Here is a 14,884-nt window from a genome sequence, read left to right as displayed (position 1 = left end):
TAAGCAAGCTGCCAGTTAAATGCTTGCTTTTGTAAGAGTTGCCTTTGTCATGGTGTCTCTTCATAATAACAGAAAAATAATGAAGACCCTATAGAAGGAGAGAAATACTTGCAAATCACATAAGTGATTACTATCCATAACATACAAAGAATATCTACAATTCAACCTATATAAAAAAATCAACCCACTTTTCAATAAGCAAAGGGCTTGTTTTCATAAAGAAAATACACAACTAACCAGCGAACACATGACAGATGTTCATCATCACTCATCAGCAGAGATGTCCTAACCAAAACACAGAGATTAGAAACTGTGCAGAAGAAAACAAATAAACAACAAAACTCTGAAACAAGTAAATGGCACAGAGAACTTTGTATGCTTGTACATTGTTGATAAAGCAGTAATGAAAAACAGTATAGAGGCCTTTTAAATTAAAAAGGAAGCCACCATGGCATACTTTATTTTATTTTATTAATTTATTCTTATTACATCTCAATTGTTATCCCATCCCTTGTATTTTCCCATTCCCCCCCCCCCTCTCATTTTCCCCTTACTCCCCTCCCCTATGACTGTGACTGAGGGGGACTTCCTCTCCCTGTATATGCTCATAGGGTATCAAGTCTCTTCTTGGTAGCCTGCTATCCTTCCTCTGAGTGCCACCAGGTCTCCCCCTCCAGGGGACGTGGTCAAATATGAGCCACCAGAGTACGTGTGAAAGCCATACCCCACTCTCCACTCAACTGTGGAGAATGTCCTGTCCATTGGCTAGATCTGGGTAGGGGTTTAAAGTTTACCACCTGTATTGTCCTTGGCTGGTGCCTTAGTTTGAGTGGGACCAAATCTGCCTATCATAATGTTCTTCTTGTAGGTTTCTAGGACCCTCTGGATCCTTCTAACTTTGCCATTCTCCCATGCTTCTCTCATCTAGAGTCCCAATAGGATGTCCTCCCCTCTGTCCCAGTTTCCTGGTAAGTGAAGATTTTCACACCATGGCATACTTATGAGTCTATATTTCCATGATTGTGAAAGGACAATAAAAGGAGTTGGTAGTTATGCATGAAAGTCAAGAAGTAAAAGGCATCCGATGACAAATTGGAGCACATACATAGAGCAGATTACTATTAGGACTTAAAAGAGAAATAATGAATTGGTACAGCATATGAACCCTGAGATTATAAGTGAAAATTGCCAGTCACAAAAAGACAAAACAAGTAATTCCATTTATTTATTTAAAGGATTTGATGGCTATCAGGGAGCAGGGCTAAGGGAGGAAGGCAGGTGTTACTTCACACATTTCAGTTGTGCAAGATGGAAAAGTTTTACAGGAATGTGAATAAACTAAACATTTCAAGAAGAGTACGATAGTAATTTATGCAGTGATTTTAATCACTATATTTACAATCATTACAAATGTTTTACTTTCTCCATGAAGACAAAATGAGCCCTTCCTAGTGAATTAGCACTTCAAAGTACTGTGACAGTCACAGTCACTCACAGCTGTGCGGTTGCTCTCCTCCGTGTCCAGACTAACCTTGGAGTAAGTCAATCTCTCTGCTGTTCCCAGCACTGAATATCCCCAGGCTCTGTGCCTTCCGCCCCTGCAGGGCTCTCTCTAAGAGATGAAGCAGGCTCTCCAGCGTCACACCGCTGTGGTCGTACAGCACAGCCAAGACGCCTGCCTTGACGCTTTCCAGCACCATCTAGAAGTGAGACCGCAGCGGGAGGAGTCAGTGCGTGAGCTTTAGAACTAGTCAAAGAACTGAGCGGATGCGCCATATGCTATCATGGCTAAAGAATTATTACAGAAAGTACAAAAGGAGAAAACTAACCTTCTCCTGCCAGTTTCTTTATTTCTATCTAGTTATGAGGTAAATAGTACTAACAAGTTAGGTTATTTTCTCCCAGCCTCATTATCTTTGTACACACCAATACAGACATATACAATTCATTTAAAACTGAATTAAAATCATTTTGCAAAGGCCTTCTTAAGTAGATTTTAAAATCTTCTAATTATATATATAATTAAATATATGTATATAACTTTGTTACATTTTATTTCTTTTTATATTTTGAGACAGAGTCTCATTATATAGTCCTGCCTTACTTGATACTCTATATGGTGCAGGTTGGCCTCAAACTGTCTTCCTGAGTCAGTTTCTGAAGTGCTTGGATTACAAGTAAGCACCGCTTATAAACAGCTATACATTTTCATAAAATTTCAGGTTATGAGGAGCATATTTTAATTAAATGGCACCATTTTTTAAATAGAACATATTTAATACTTCTAGCCCACTTTTGAAAACTATCAGTCATATATTATCATTAAACTTCTTGGGAATCCTGGAAGAGCCTTAAATATTTTTAATTATCATGCTGGCTATTTTTGAAGTGCAGCAAATTCAATCCAATGGGTGTGTTTTGACACCAACTTCATGCACAGCAATTTGGAGCTTTCATGCTTTTTCAGAATAAGTTTGATTACTTTTATCTTTATTGCTCCCAATTTTTAAAACTGTATGGAGTCTGTAAATGTTCACGTGATTGGTCAATTTTCCTCTCAAGAGATGAATCATTTTCCTACTCATGGCAGTCAAAAGATTGTGCTAGTCTAGATGGGGGCGGGGGGGGGGGAGCTACCTAGTAAAGGCCGGGCCTCCTAGCACATCAGTACCTCGTATGCAGGAATCCGAGATGATATTAGGATAATATGTGGTTGCAAAGCACAGGAAGAGCTGTCGTCAGTTCTTCCAATCCCGTGATGGTTTTTCTTTACTAATAAAGGGTAAGAGTGACTTCCAGACAGATTGCTTCTGTAGAGGACAAGAGGGTGGATGAAGTCCTAATATTTTGCTAACATGACTTTTGGTATGTGCCGATACTCCCTGAAGGCTGGTAGACAACAGAAGGCCACTGTGTCTGAGTCCGTAGACTCTCCGAGCAGTCTGAGGAACAGCATTAAATAGGAGTCCTGGTCAGGTAGGGCCAATCTGTTCCTCTCTGCCTCCACATGAGGAACGCAGGAGAAGCTTCTTACACTCACTTAGCTTTTATTGGGCACTTAAAACACTACGATACACCTAAGGGCTCAAAACTGTATTTAAATTGGGGTAGACAAGCAATTCCTGATTTACTTCTGGCCCTTAGGGGTTCCTGAGTAATGTCTCCATTCTCTCTGCACCTTCAATCCCACATTTACCAAAGACAACAGGCACCCTATGCTTCTTAAAATTCTTTATATGCCTTCCATGAGTGAAGCATAATTCCACACTCACAGATGCTCAGACACATATCTGCACATGGTGTCATTTGTGACCCTCAAAGGAGTATTAGAATGTGAGGATTGAGGTCCCAGTGTTTATAACAGCTAGGTGAGTTATATCACCTGTCTTTAGGGTCTTCTTCTGAAACATAACTGTTGGATCCAAAGTGAAAAACAAAACAAACCTTTTTTTTTTCTTAGTTTCTAAGCAGTTGTGAAAGTTGTGGACTTTACAAACATCAGCTAGGATAGGATTATAGATGAAGAAGTGAATCCTGGCACTGTCATCATATGTTATGATTTGGGTCACTGAAAATAACCAGAGTATTGTATTTGGGTTTGCAAGTATACATGGGAATTTTGTTCAGTTTTCCTTGGCTACTAAAGGCTTGCTCACCAGTCCATGGTGCTATTGGGAGGTAGGGCATATTCAGGAGATGAGCCTAATAGGAGGAAGTTGTGCCATCTTGGATGTGCTCCTAAAGTGGGACCCTCGCCACTTCACCTTTTCCTCGTCACTTCCTAGGCACCATAAAGTGAATAAGCCCCTCCCATCATATGCTCCCACCATGATGCTTTGTGCTACTGCAGGCCCAAAGCAGTGGAAACAAGCGGTCATGAAGCCAAGGCTAAAATAAGCCTTTATTCCTTCTAAGTTTATTTACATCAAACATTCATTAGGACAATGTAAAGACACTGTGTAGTTACTTTTACTCCATACAAATATAGAGGATAGTCATCTTTTTTTTTTCCTCAACTGCTTTAGAAAATGTATTGTATCCACAATATAATTTTACCAAAAGGTTAAAATATATTAAATATGTTTTGAACATTACATACTTTCCTCTTCAGAAAGCATTTAAAGACTACTATCCTTGAACATTAAATCCTTAGTTCTTTCCCTGACATTTCATAGACTATAAACCATGCAATCACTGAAGAGTCTTATGTTGGCTAAACAATTCTAGAATGAATTCTTGGTGAAACAGAAAAGTTCTAAGTTCCCAGTAGGTAGAAATTTGCTCACCGCTTCGGCAAAGTGTCTAAAGATGCCCGAACAAACTGTCTCTCCAATGTTTTATAGAACCCTGCTCCATCTCTCCACAGTTGAGGACCACTGGGTAGGCTTGTGCATTTTAGCATCCTGGAGCAGCGCGTTCCACTCTGCCAAGGGGGTCTAGCTTTGAATAACTCCTCTAAAAACAAAACAAAACCGAACAGCATCAGGCTTCTGTGTACTTCACACCCTCTGCAGCCAAGCTGATATATTACAATAATTGCACCCACTTGTACACACTCCTGTAGTATTTATTTGTTACCTGTTATTTTGAGTCAATCAGCAAAGCTCAGAGAACAAGAAATTCTTCTTGTGGGGACCAGATAACCAGCCCCATAGATTCCCACCCCTTTCTGTCCTTGGCTGGAGGTAACGTCCCTGAAAAGTTTCAATCTTCCCAGGAAGAGTCAGGGAAAAGAAAAGGATGAGCCCAAGTCAGCTGACAGGATAGTTTAAGAACGTATGCGCATCGGAGGCTTCCCTGGACATATAGCCTTATCCCTGTTTTTGCCTTGCTCTTTTCAAAGAAATTGCTTTTCTTTGTTTTCATCCCCATGATCACTCTTTTTCACCAGCCCCAATTCTACTGTCCTGAATTGACTTCTTGTTTTTTGCCTGTGTTTGCACTTCTTCCTTCTTTTATGCATGGGGTGGGGGTGGGGTACTGGGAAAAGCCGTATGTATGTGCACAAGTGTGTGCACCGATGTGTGGGTTTGAGCACACAAGTTGAGGCTAGAGGTTGATTCAGCTACACTGTCTGGCCAGAACGCTTCCAGAATCCTCCTGCTTCTTCCTCCTTAGAACTGGGATTACAATGCACATGCATCCCAGCCCAAACTTCCCCCACCATGTGGGTTCTGGAGACTTTAATTCAGGCCCTCAGGCCAATATGACAGGTGTGTCAGCAACTGAGCCATTTTCACAAGGTCCCTTCCTTGTTTATGCTTTCACAAACCTGAGAGGAAGCAGACAGCTGTGGAGGCAAATGTTTCATCTTGAATATTTCATCTGAAAAATTTTTTCCTATTACCAACACTGAAAGTACATAATAAAAGGGGGCATGGCTTTAAGCATAGGTTGATGGGTAGTCCCACACTTTCCTTTATGGGAGTCTGTATGTAACCCATTTGTTCAGTGTCTGGATAAGATAGAAAGCTTTATAAAGCTACATACTCTTACGGAATGCAATTTTCTCCCAAATTATTTTTCTTAGGCACTTTTCTCTCTGCCTCTCCTGGAGCTCCTCGTCCTCTGTTTTGGGTTCATTCAGTGTTCCGTAAACAGCAGCAGCTTCCCTGGGTGTCAGCCAATCCAAGCTGGACACACAAGCAATGTAATGGTGCTTCCAAGCTCCGTATTCATTCTGTGTTGGTGTATAGGGCAGAAACCATCCGAACTTAGTGCATTTGGGCATCCATAAGCAGTCCTTCAGGGTAGAACAAAAGAAAGATGAGGGACACATTTCTAAGGGATAGTTTTCTAGCAGCAATAGTTTCAGGGACACACGTATTATTTTCTCTTAGACTGACATTTCTAGTACTGTTGCTTAATGTCTAAACTTCAGTCTGAAAAATTATAAAATATATTTCATTCCATATGCAGAATGTTCTTGTGAATATATTACATTATATATAAATATATATATATGCATATATATGCCATCTTCTGACACTTATCTAGCATTCCTATAGCATCCTATTATTTTAACTCTAGATTATGAGAATTCAGGTATAATAGTTTGCTTCTGCCCAACCCTCTCACAGAGAAAATACTTATTGAACTCATATTGCATTGCCAAATTGCAACAATTTGACATAATAAAAGTAGTGAATTTTGCATGGTTCACTGAAATCACAATCTAGACAAAACATAAAACAATATAAAAAACAATTAAGTTAGGCATGATGACACGCACTCACGGGAAGCTGGGGTAGGGGATAGACTATAAGCCCAGGAGGTCTAGGGCAGCCTCAAAAACTGTGTGTGTGTGTGTATGTGTGTGTGTGTATACATTATACAACTATACATTTTAGATTTAGATTCCAAATCTAAAAATGAAAGCAGAGCCCTGGATTTTCATCTGAGAACCATTGCAAGGATAAGGTTGAGTTAAATAAACTATGACAAGGACTGAGGCCAGTTTTAAAATGGCTTGTTCTGTGATGGGATTTGCATGGCCAGTTCCTAGCCCGATCCCATGCTAGAAACAAAAGTAAATTCTCTCCGAAGGAAGATGACACCATCTTATACCCAATTGTTGCACTTGGTCAAAAATAATACCTGAATACCCTAAGTATCCCAAAAGACAGGAATTCTTTGTTTGTTTTTAAGTTACTAGTAACTATAGAGAGTTCTGAAGAAGAGCCAAACATTATTATTATGAGACACAAACTTTGAAAAAAAATCTTATAATTAATATGTCCAGGAATATTAAGGGGCCAAGTGGAAAATGTTGGTAATAGAAGCAAATCAACATTCTAGGCCTGGAAAATATAATAACTTAATTTAAATTTTTAATAAACAGACAAGAGCACATTAGAATCCAAAGAAAACAGAAGGCTGTAATACATATCAAAATAAAATCTAGACTTAAACACTGAAAACCAAAATGATGTGAATAAGAGACTATAAAGCCAGGTTTGGTGGTACGTGCTTATAATCCCATCTCTCAGGAAACATACCCATAGACATACAAATACATGTAATTAAATATAAAATAAATCTTTAAAAAAATAACAAGTTGTCAGGTGGTGTGGCACATCCCTTTACTCTCAGGACTCCAGAGGCAGAGGCAAGCAGATCTTTGTGAGTTCAAGGCCAGCCTAGTAGACACAGTGAGTTCCAGGACAGCCAGGGCTACACAGAGAAACTTTGTGTCAAAAACAAACCAACAAACAAAACAAAACAAAACTAATGGCGGGGCAGCCTTGCCAGGTCATAGAGGAAGACTTGATAGGCTGAGGTTAGATGTTAAGGGAGGAGGGCTCCCCCTTTCTGAGGACAAGGGGAAGGGGGGCGGGCGGGACCGGAAGGTGATGAGGGAGAGGCTACAATCAGGCTGTAAGTGAACAATTTAAAAATAAAAAGAAGAAAGGAAGGAAAGACAGAGAGAGAGGGAAGGAAGGAAGGAAGGAAGGAAGGAAGGAAGGAAGGAAGGAAGGAAGGAAGAACAGGGGCAGGGATGGTGGCACATGTCTGTAATCCCAGCACTCGGGAGGCGGAGGCAGAGAGACAGAGGGAGGGAGGGGAAGAGAGAGAAAGAGGGAGGGGGAGGAGAGAGAGAGAGAGAGAGAGAGAGAGAGAGAGAGAGAGAGGCGCGAGGCAGGGGCGGGTGGGGGGGAGGAACAGAGAGGGAGAGAGAGAGGGAGAGCACCTCCACAAGATCTAATTGTAAGGCAATTTCTTTTTTCTTTTTTCCTTTTGGTTTTTAAAGACAGGGTTCCTTTGTGAAGCCTTGGCTGTCCTAGACTCACTTTGTCCGTCCAGTATGGCATCGAACTCACAGCAATCCTCTCTCTGTCTCTTTCTTTCTTTCCTGCCTCTGCCTCCCAAGTGCTGGGATTAAAGGGAGAGCCACCACACCAGGCAATCTCTTAGCTAGTGACGGATGGGGGAGGGCCCAGACCACGGTGAGTGGTACCATCTCTGGGCTGGTGGTCCTAGGTTCTATAAGAAAGCAGGTTAGACAAGGCATGGGAAGCAAGCCAGTAAGACGCACCCCTCCGTGCCTCTGCATCAGCTCCTGTCCCTAGGTTTCCGCCCTGCTTGAGTTCCTGAATTGACTTCCTTCAGTGATGGACTATGATGTGGAAATATAAGCCAAATAAACCCTTTCCTCCCCAGCTTGTTTTTGGTCACGGTGTTTCATTGCAGCAATAATAACCCTAACTAGGACACCACGTAAAGCTGGGCACAGTTGCACATGTCTGTAATGTCAGTGCTCTTACAGTGAGATGGGAGATGGAGACAGAATCCCGGAACCTCACAGGGAGCAGTAAATAGTATAAAGCCATGACTTAAACAAGGTAGAAGATGAAGACCAACTGCTGATGTTCTACTGCCACGTAAGCACTGGGGCACAGTGCCGTGCCCTACATGTACATGCACAGCTAAAAACAACCCAAGCTTGTGCACAGGGGTTACAGCGTGAACACTTGTTTAGCATATATGAGGTCATGGGTTCATTTCTCTGTACCCTGAAAAATCAAAACAATATTTTAGAAAAATCAAAGACTGTCAAATGCCATACAATGAAGAAAGGACTACCAGCACATTCTCTTTAGAAGGCAGATCTTAGGTGTGTGGTTACAGAGAAGCTGTCGGTAAAAATGACTAAATAATGGTTAAGTCAGTGAACCTGAGTCAGAGGAGCCTGGCAACAGTCCATAAACCAAGAGTTGTTGTCTGGCTTGTGCGTGAAGCACTCACTGAGATCTGGACACAGTCAACCCTGGACGTGTGCAGTCTTCAGGAGGAAAACATGAGATGCAACTAGGGCATGTCTGTCTGTCATCTCATAATTAACTCTCTTAAAACACAATGGAGAGACACCTAGACCAGAGGTGGAAGCAACAGCAGATGTTGATTTTAGCTGCTGTTATATTCCTCAGCAGGTGTCAGCCAAGGATTCGGTAGCTCTGATTATGTACCAAATTTCCAGAATTGAATTATCATGAATAAATAATGCCATACACAAAGCAAAGCTTAAAACATTTTTCATAAAGAGTAGCAAACTTCTTTTGATGAAATGTTTTTTTTAAATACTCACATTGAATAATTCACAAGCATGATAAAAAGAAAATGATTGATTGAAATGGTTTACGTAGCTTATCATTATACAATGCTACTGGGGATAGTATTTAGCTCAGTAGGAGAGTCCTGACCTAGCATGTGTGAGGTCCTGGGTTCCAAATAAAAAATAAGTTACTGATATTCATTTATCTTCATTTTTGAACTCTCTCTCTCTCTCTCTCTCTCTCTCTCTCTCTCTCTCGTGTGTGTGTGTGTGTGTGTGTGTGTGTGTGTGTGTGTGTGTATGTGTGGGTGTGGGTGTGGGTGTGGGTGTGGGTGTGGGTGGGTAGATGTGTATGTGTGTGTGGTGTGTGGGTGTGCGTGTGTGTTTGTATGTGTACCCATGTATATGAATGCAGGAAAACGTGTGCCAGTGGCGGTCAGAAGACAACTTTGGGGGTTGGCCTTTACCTTCCACAATGTTTGAGACAAGGTCTTTCCTGTTCACCACTGCATACATCAGCCTAGCTGGCCCATGAGTGTCCAGGGGTTCCCCTGTCCCCCTATCTTGCTGGGGGAGCCCAGGGATTATAGATATGTGCTACTGTGTTCAGCTTTTCATAGGTTCTGGGCATCAAACTCAGGTCCTTACACTTGTGCAGCCAGAGCCTTTAGGCGCTGAGCCTGCTTCTCCCCGGTCCCCCATCCGTCATCACCCAAGGGTACTTAACTATGTTCAGGATCCTTCTGTTGTAGTTTCAGGGAGGAGCCACCCTGACTGACCCATTACACCTAATGATTGCTTCTGTGTCCCGTTACTAGGAAGTGAAAGGAGTACAAAGGAAGAGACCTGTTCCGTTAGAAACTTCCAGGGCCAGCTGACTTGAGCGGCTGCACATAAGTCTTTCGGATTCAGAAAGGAAAAGATATAAAGAGAAATGGACCGAGGTAACACTGTTGAGAAATCCACTCTGGCCACCTGCTTCCTTTCCGAAAACCAGTCTTGGATGAACCTACGAAGAAAGACACAGAAACGTAATTCTTAACACTGTCATAATGGTGACTAAAGACCCTGTAGAGATACTTGTCATTGTTGTTTTCCAATGTTCCAAGATAAAGCAATTAAACCGGGGCCAAGGAACAGGCAGTATGCCTTTAGATCCTCAGAAGTCATTCAGTGTGGATGTGTGTTTTGTGTACATATATATTGGCATTTGCATGAAAAGGCTAGAAGAGGGCAGCACATCTCTTGGAACTGAAGGTAAAGTCTAGCTGCCTTTGTTTTTATGAAATTTTAAGTCAGCAGGCAAAGCAACGTATTCCTTATGGCATTTTCATTAATACAGCATCAGCCTCTGTCTTTACTGACTCCTTCCCTTGTTAACATCCTCCATCCCTTGCTTTCCCTTGGTCTGTAGTAACAGCACTCAGGAGACTGAGAAAGGAGGATCAAGAGTTTGAGACTAGATGGACCACACAACAAGAATGTATCTTATAAATTACTAGGCATCTGTCACTCATACCTGGCAACCTGAGTTTGATCCCTAGAACGCACATAAAGGTGGAAGAAAGGAACCAACTCTATACATTTTCCTATGATCTCCCAACACATGCTGTAGGACTTGCGCACCCCCGACACATAGGTGCACATACATACAATAATAATAAACTTATTAAATTCTTCAAACAAACAACAAAAGGCACAGTAATTTGAGGGGATGGGATGGAGTTTTTGGCTAGGAATCTAATGGTTTCTTCTAGATACCTCCCAATAGTCACCTCCAGTGCATGGCTTCTTGGAGGGTTTTGTGCAATGATCTGGCTTGTTGTCAGTGGATTTCACTCTCTGCCTGTCAGGCTTCCTGGGCCTGTTGTTCACCACTTCTTCATTTTCCACTGACCCACTTAGGACTTGTGACATGGATTTCCTTCATCCAAGGTAAAATGTTCCTTATTGTTTGGAAGTGATTTGGGGAGTGATTTTACTCTTATCAATTGATAACAGGAGCTCGAGATTTTTAATGGGGCTAAAATGCAACGCAAAGGTAAATTTGCTTGAGTTTTCTTGTGATTTTTTTTTTTAGGTCTGTGCTACTGAAAGAAATAGACTTCTTTTCCCTATGAGGTGGTAACTTCTACACGAGATGAAATTCCCTTCCCAACTAGAGCTGTTGCTACACTTTAAAAATGTGCTTCATTTTTTCCTACTTTTAATATCCAGGCCAATCTGTCCTGAACTGTCAATCATTTCTGCTAATTGGATGACAGGCAGGCACTGGATAGTCTGATAGGTAGACGTCATGATAGGTTCACTTGGCCTGGTGTGGGCTGTTAAAAGTGGGGTAACAAAGTAATTAGCCTGCTCTCTGCAACACTATCAAGAAATGAAAGACAAGGATACACTGAGCAACTGGTCACAGTGGATCTAGAGATAGAAGGATGGGTGTAGTAAGTGACTCTGCACTAGATTCTAAAGCACAAAGGAAAATGTAGTGTTCTATCCACTAAGGAAGGACACTGCTGGACCAATAGGGGATAACTGATTAGGTCTGTGATTAGATTGGGGGAACTGATTCAGTGCTGGTATGCATTAAATGAACTTTGATTTTTTTTTTCATCAATGTCTTTGTTAAAACATACAAACTGAAGGGCTGGAGAGAGAGTCCAGTTGGTAAAGCACTTGCCTTCCAAACACAAGGATCCAAGTTCCATCACCAAAACTCAAGCCATGTGTGTTGCTGCCCACTTGTAATCCCAGAACTGAGCATATGGAAACAGAAAGGTCCCTGGGCCTTGCCAGCCACCATAGCACACTTGGCAACTCCAGGATAAGGAAAGATCCTGTCTTCAAGAACAGGTGGACAGCGCTAAGAAACAAAACTCAAGATTGTTCCTTGCACTTTACACATATGTGCACATCCATGTACCTGCACCACACATACACACACACACAGACACACAGACACACAGACACACAGACACACACACACCTGCTCACACATTAACACAAAGAGAAACAGAAAGAAAGAAAATCCACACTGACATGCCGAGGGCTATGAGAATTACTAAAGGATAATAAGCCAAGCTTGACACAAATGTTTACTACTGAGCAATAGGCTATTATACTTCAATCAAGTAGAGGAATTTAGAAGGACAGGACAAAGAAAGTATTTGTATTATTCTTGCAACTTTACTGTTAAAAATTATTGAACACTTCATACTCAAAGGAAACCTCAACCAAGATGACATCAAAATTATAAACATCTACGTCCCAAATATAAGGGTACCCACATTTGTAAGAGAAACATTAGTAAGGCTTAAACCACACATCAATCCCCACACATTAATAGTGGAAGACTTCAACACCCTCTCTCACTAAAGGATAGGTCAACAAAACAGAAGCTAAACAGAGAAATAATGACACTAACAGATGTCATGAATCAAATGGACCTAACAGATATCTACAGAACTTTTCACACAAACACAAAAGATTATAACTTCTTCTCAGCACCTCATGGAATCTCCTCCAAAACTGACCATATAACAGGTCACAAAGCAAGCCTCAACAAATACAAGAAGATTTAAATAATACCTTGTATCCTATCAGACCACCATGGACTAAAGTTGGACCTCAACAACAACAGAAATAACAAAAAGCCTACACACATATGGAAATTGAACAACTCTCTACTCAATGAAAGAAAAGAAAGGAATTAGGGACTTCCTAAAGCTCAATCAATGTAAAGATACAACATACCCAAATTTATGGGACATAATGAAAGCAGTGATAAGAGGAAAGTTCATAGCACTAAGTGCCTTCATAAATAGATTGGAAACATCTCATACAAGCAACTTAATGCATATCAGGAAGCCCTAGAAAATAAAGAAGAAGACATACCCAAGAGGAGTAGAAGGCTTGAAACAATCAATCTCAGAGCTAAAATTCAATAAATTAGAAACAAAGAGAACAATTCAAAGAATCAATGAAACCAAGAGCGGGTACTTTGAGAAAATCAATAAGCTGGACAAACCCTTAGCCAAACTAATAGGCAGAAAGATACTATCCAAATCAACAAAATCAGAAATGAAAAGGACGATATAACAGCAGACACTGAGGAAATCCAAAGAATCATTAGGTCTTACTTCAAAAGGCTATATGCCACAAAACTTGAAAATCTAAATGAAATGACAATTTTCTTGATAGATTCTATTTACCAAAGTTGAATCAAGATGAGGTTAAACAAGTTAAATAGTCCTATATCTCCTAAGGAAATATAAGTCTCCCAACCAAATAAATAAATAAAGCCCTGGGTCAGATGGTTTCAGAGCAGAATTCTACCAGACCTTCAAAGAAGAGCTAATACTAATGCTCTTCAAACTATTCCACAAAGTAGAAATCAAAAGAACATTACCAAACTCATTCTATGAGGCCACAGTCACTTTGGTATCTAAACCACACAATGACCCAACAGAGAGAATTTCAGACCAATTTTGCTTATGAACATTGACACAAAAATACTCAATAAAATACTTGCAAACTGAATCCAAGAACACATCAAATACATCATTCACCATTACCAAATATTCTTCATCCCAGGCATGCTGGCATGGTTCAATATATGGAAATTCGTCAATGTAATCCACCATATGAACAAACTGGAAAAAAAAACATGATCATCTCTTTAAATGCTGAAAAAGCATTTGACAAAATCCTATACCCATTCATGTTTAAAGTCTTGGAGGGATACAAGGCACATACCTAAACATAAGGAAGGTTATATTACAGCAAGCCGATAGTCAACATCAAATTATATGGAGAGAAACTCAAGGAATTTCCACTAAAATCAGGTACTAGAAAAGGCTACACACTCTCTCAATAGCTCTTCAATATAGTACTTGAAGTTGTAGATAGAGCAATAGACCCAAAAAAAAAGGGGGGGGGATCCACATAGGAAAGGGTAAAGTCAAAGTATTGCTATTCATAGACGATATGCTAGTGTACATAACTGACCCCCAAAATTCCATCAGAGAACTCCTATGGATGATAAATGCCTTTAGCAAAGTAACCAGATACAAGATTAATTTTTTTTTAAAAAAACCAGTAGCTCTTCTGTATACAAATGAGAAATGGGCTGAGAAAATTAGGGAAACTACACCCTTCATGATAGCCACAAATAATACAAAGTATTTAGGTGTAACTCTAACCAAGCAAGTGAAAGACATATATATATATATATATATATATATATATATATATATACACACACACACACCTTCAAGAAGTACCTGAAGGAAGAAATTGAAGAAGAGATCAGAAGATGGAAAGATCTCCCATGCTCATGGACCAGGAGGATCAACATAGTAAAAATGTCCATCTTACCAAAAGCAAAATTCAATGAAATCTCTATCAAAATACCTACACAACTTAAAACATCTATCTAGACCTATAAACACCTTAAGACCTATGTGAGATATTATAGATATTAATTTACATTCAGAATTTTAGATGCACCAAGATAGGAAAGTTGTTTTCTTTAAGGTTGCCAAATGCAAATAGCCAAGCCACTATGAACATAACAATTATATAATGGAGGTAGTTTATTTTATGTATGTGTAATAAGATAAATGTATATGTAAAAAAATAAAAAAATACGTACACAATTCCTTACAGGCCTTGAAAGATTAATTCACAACTTCATATGGAAAAACAAAAAACCCAGAATAGTTAATATAATCCTGTACAATAAAAATTATCTTCTGGAGGAATTTCCATCTCTGACCTCAAGCTGTATTATAGAGCAAAAGTAATAAAAACAGCATGGTACTGGCATAGAAA

The 14,884-nt window shown here is 40.2% G+C and overlaps 1 protein-coding gene across 1 annotated transcript in view; it reads right to left on the bottom strand.

The window, feature by feature from the left end:
- The window catches only part of ECT2L (epithelial cell transforming 2 like), a 99,841-nt gene that overhangs the window by 46,766 nt on the left and 38,191 nt on the right, over positions 1-14,884 (bottom strand). Inside the window, exons 4-8 of the mRNA XM_084777589.1 lie at positions 9,899-10,061; positions 5,491-5,743; positions 4,287-4,455; positions 2,672-2,810; positions 1,532-1,700 (exon numbers count right to left, since the gene is read on the bottom strand). Coding sequence (XP_084633715.1) covers positions 1,532-1,700; positions 2,672-2,810; positions 4,287-4,455; positions 5,491-5,743; positions 9,899-10,061 — 893 coding nt within the window. The remainder of the gene's footprint in view (positions 1-1,531; positions 1,701-2,671; positions 2,811-4,286; positions 4,456-5,490; positions 5,744-9,898; positions 10,062-14,884) is intronic.

Source organism: Acomys minous (genome assembly GCF_964271855.1).
Source record: "Acomys minous genome assembly, chromosome: 3".
NCBI lineage: Eukaryota > Metazoa > Chordata > Mammalia > Rodentia > Muridae > Acomys > Acomys minous.
The sequence above is the reverse complement of the archived record's forward strand: the minus strand, read 5'-3'. Positions and strand labels throughout refer to the sequence as shown.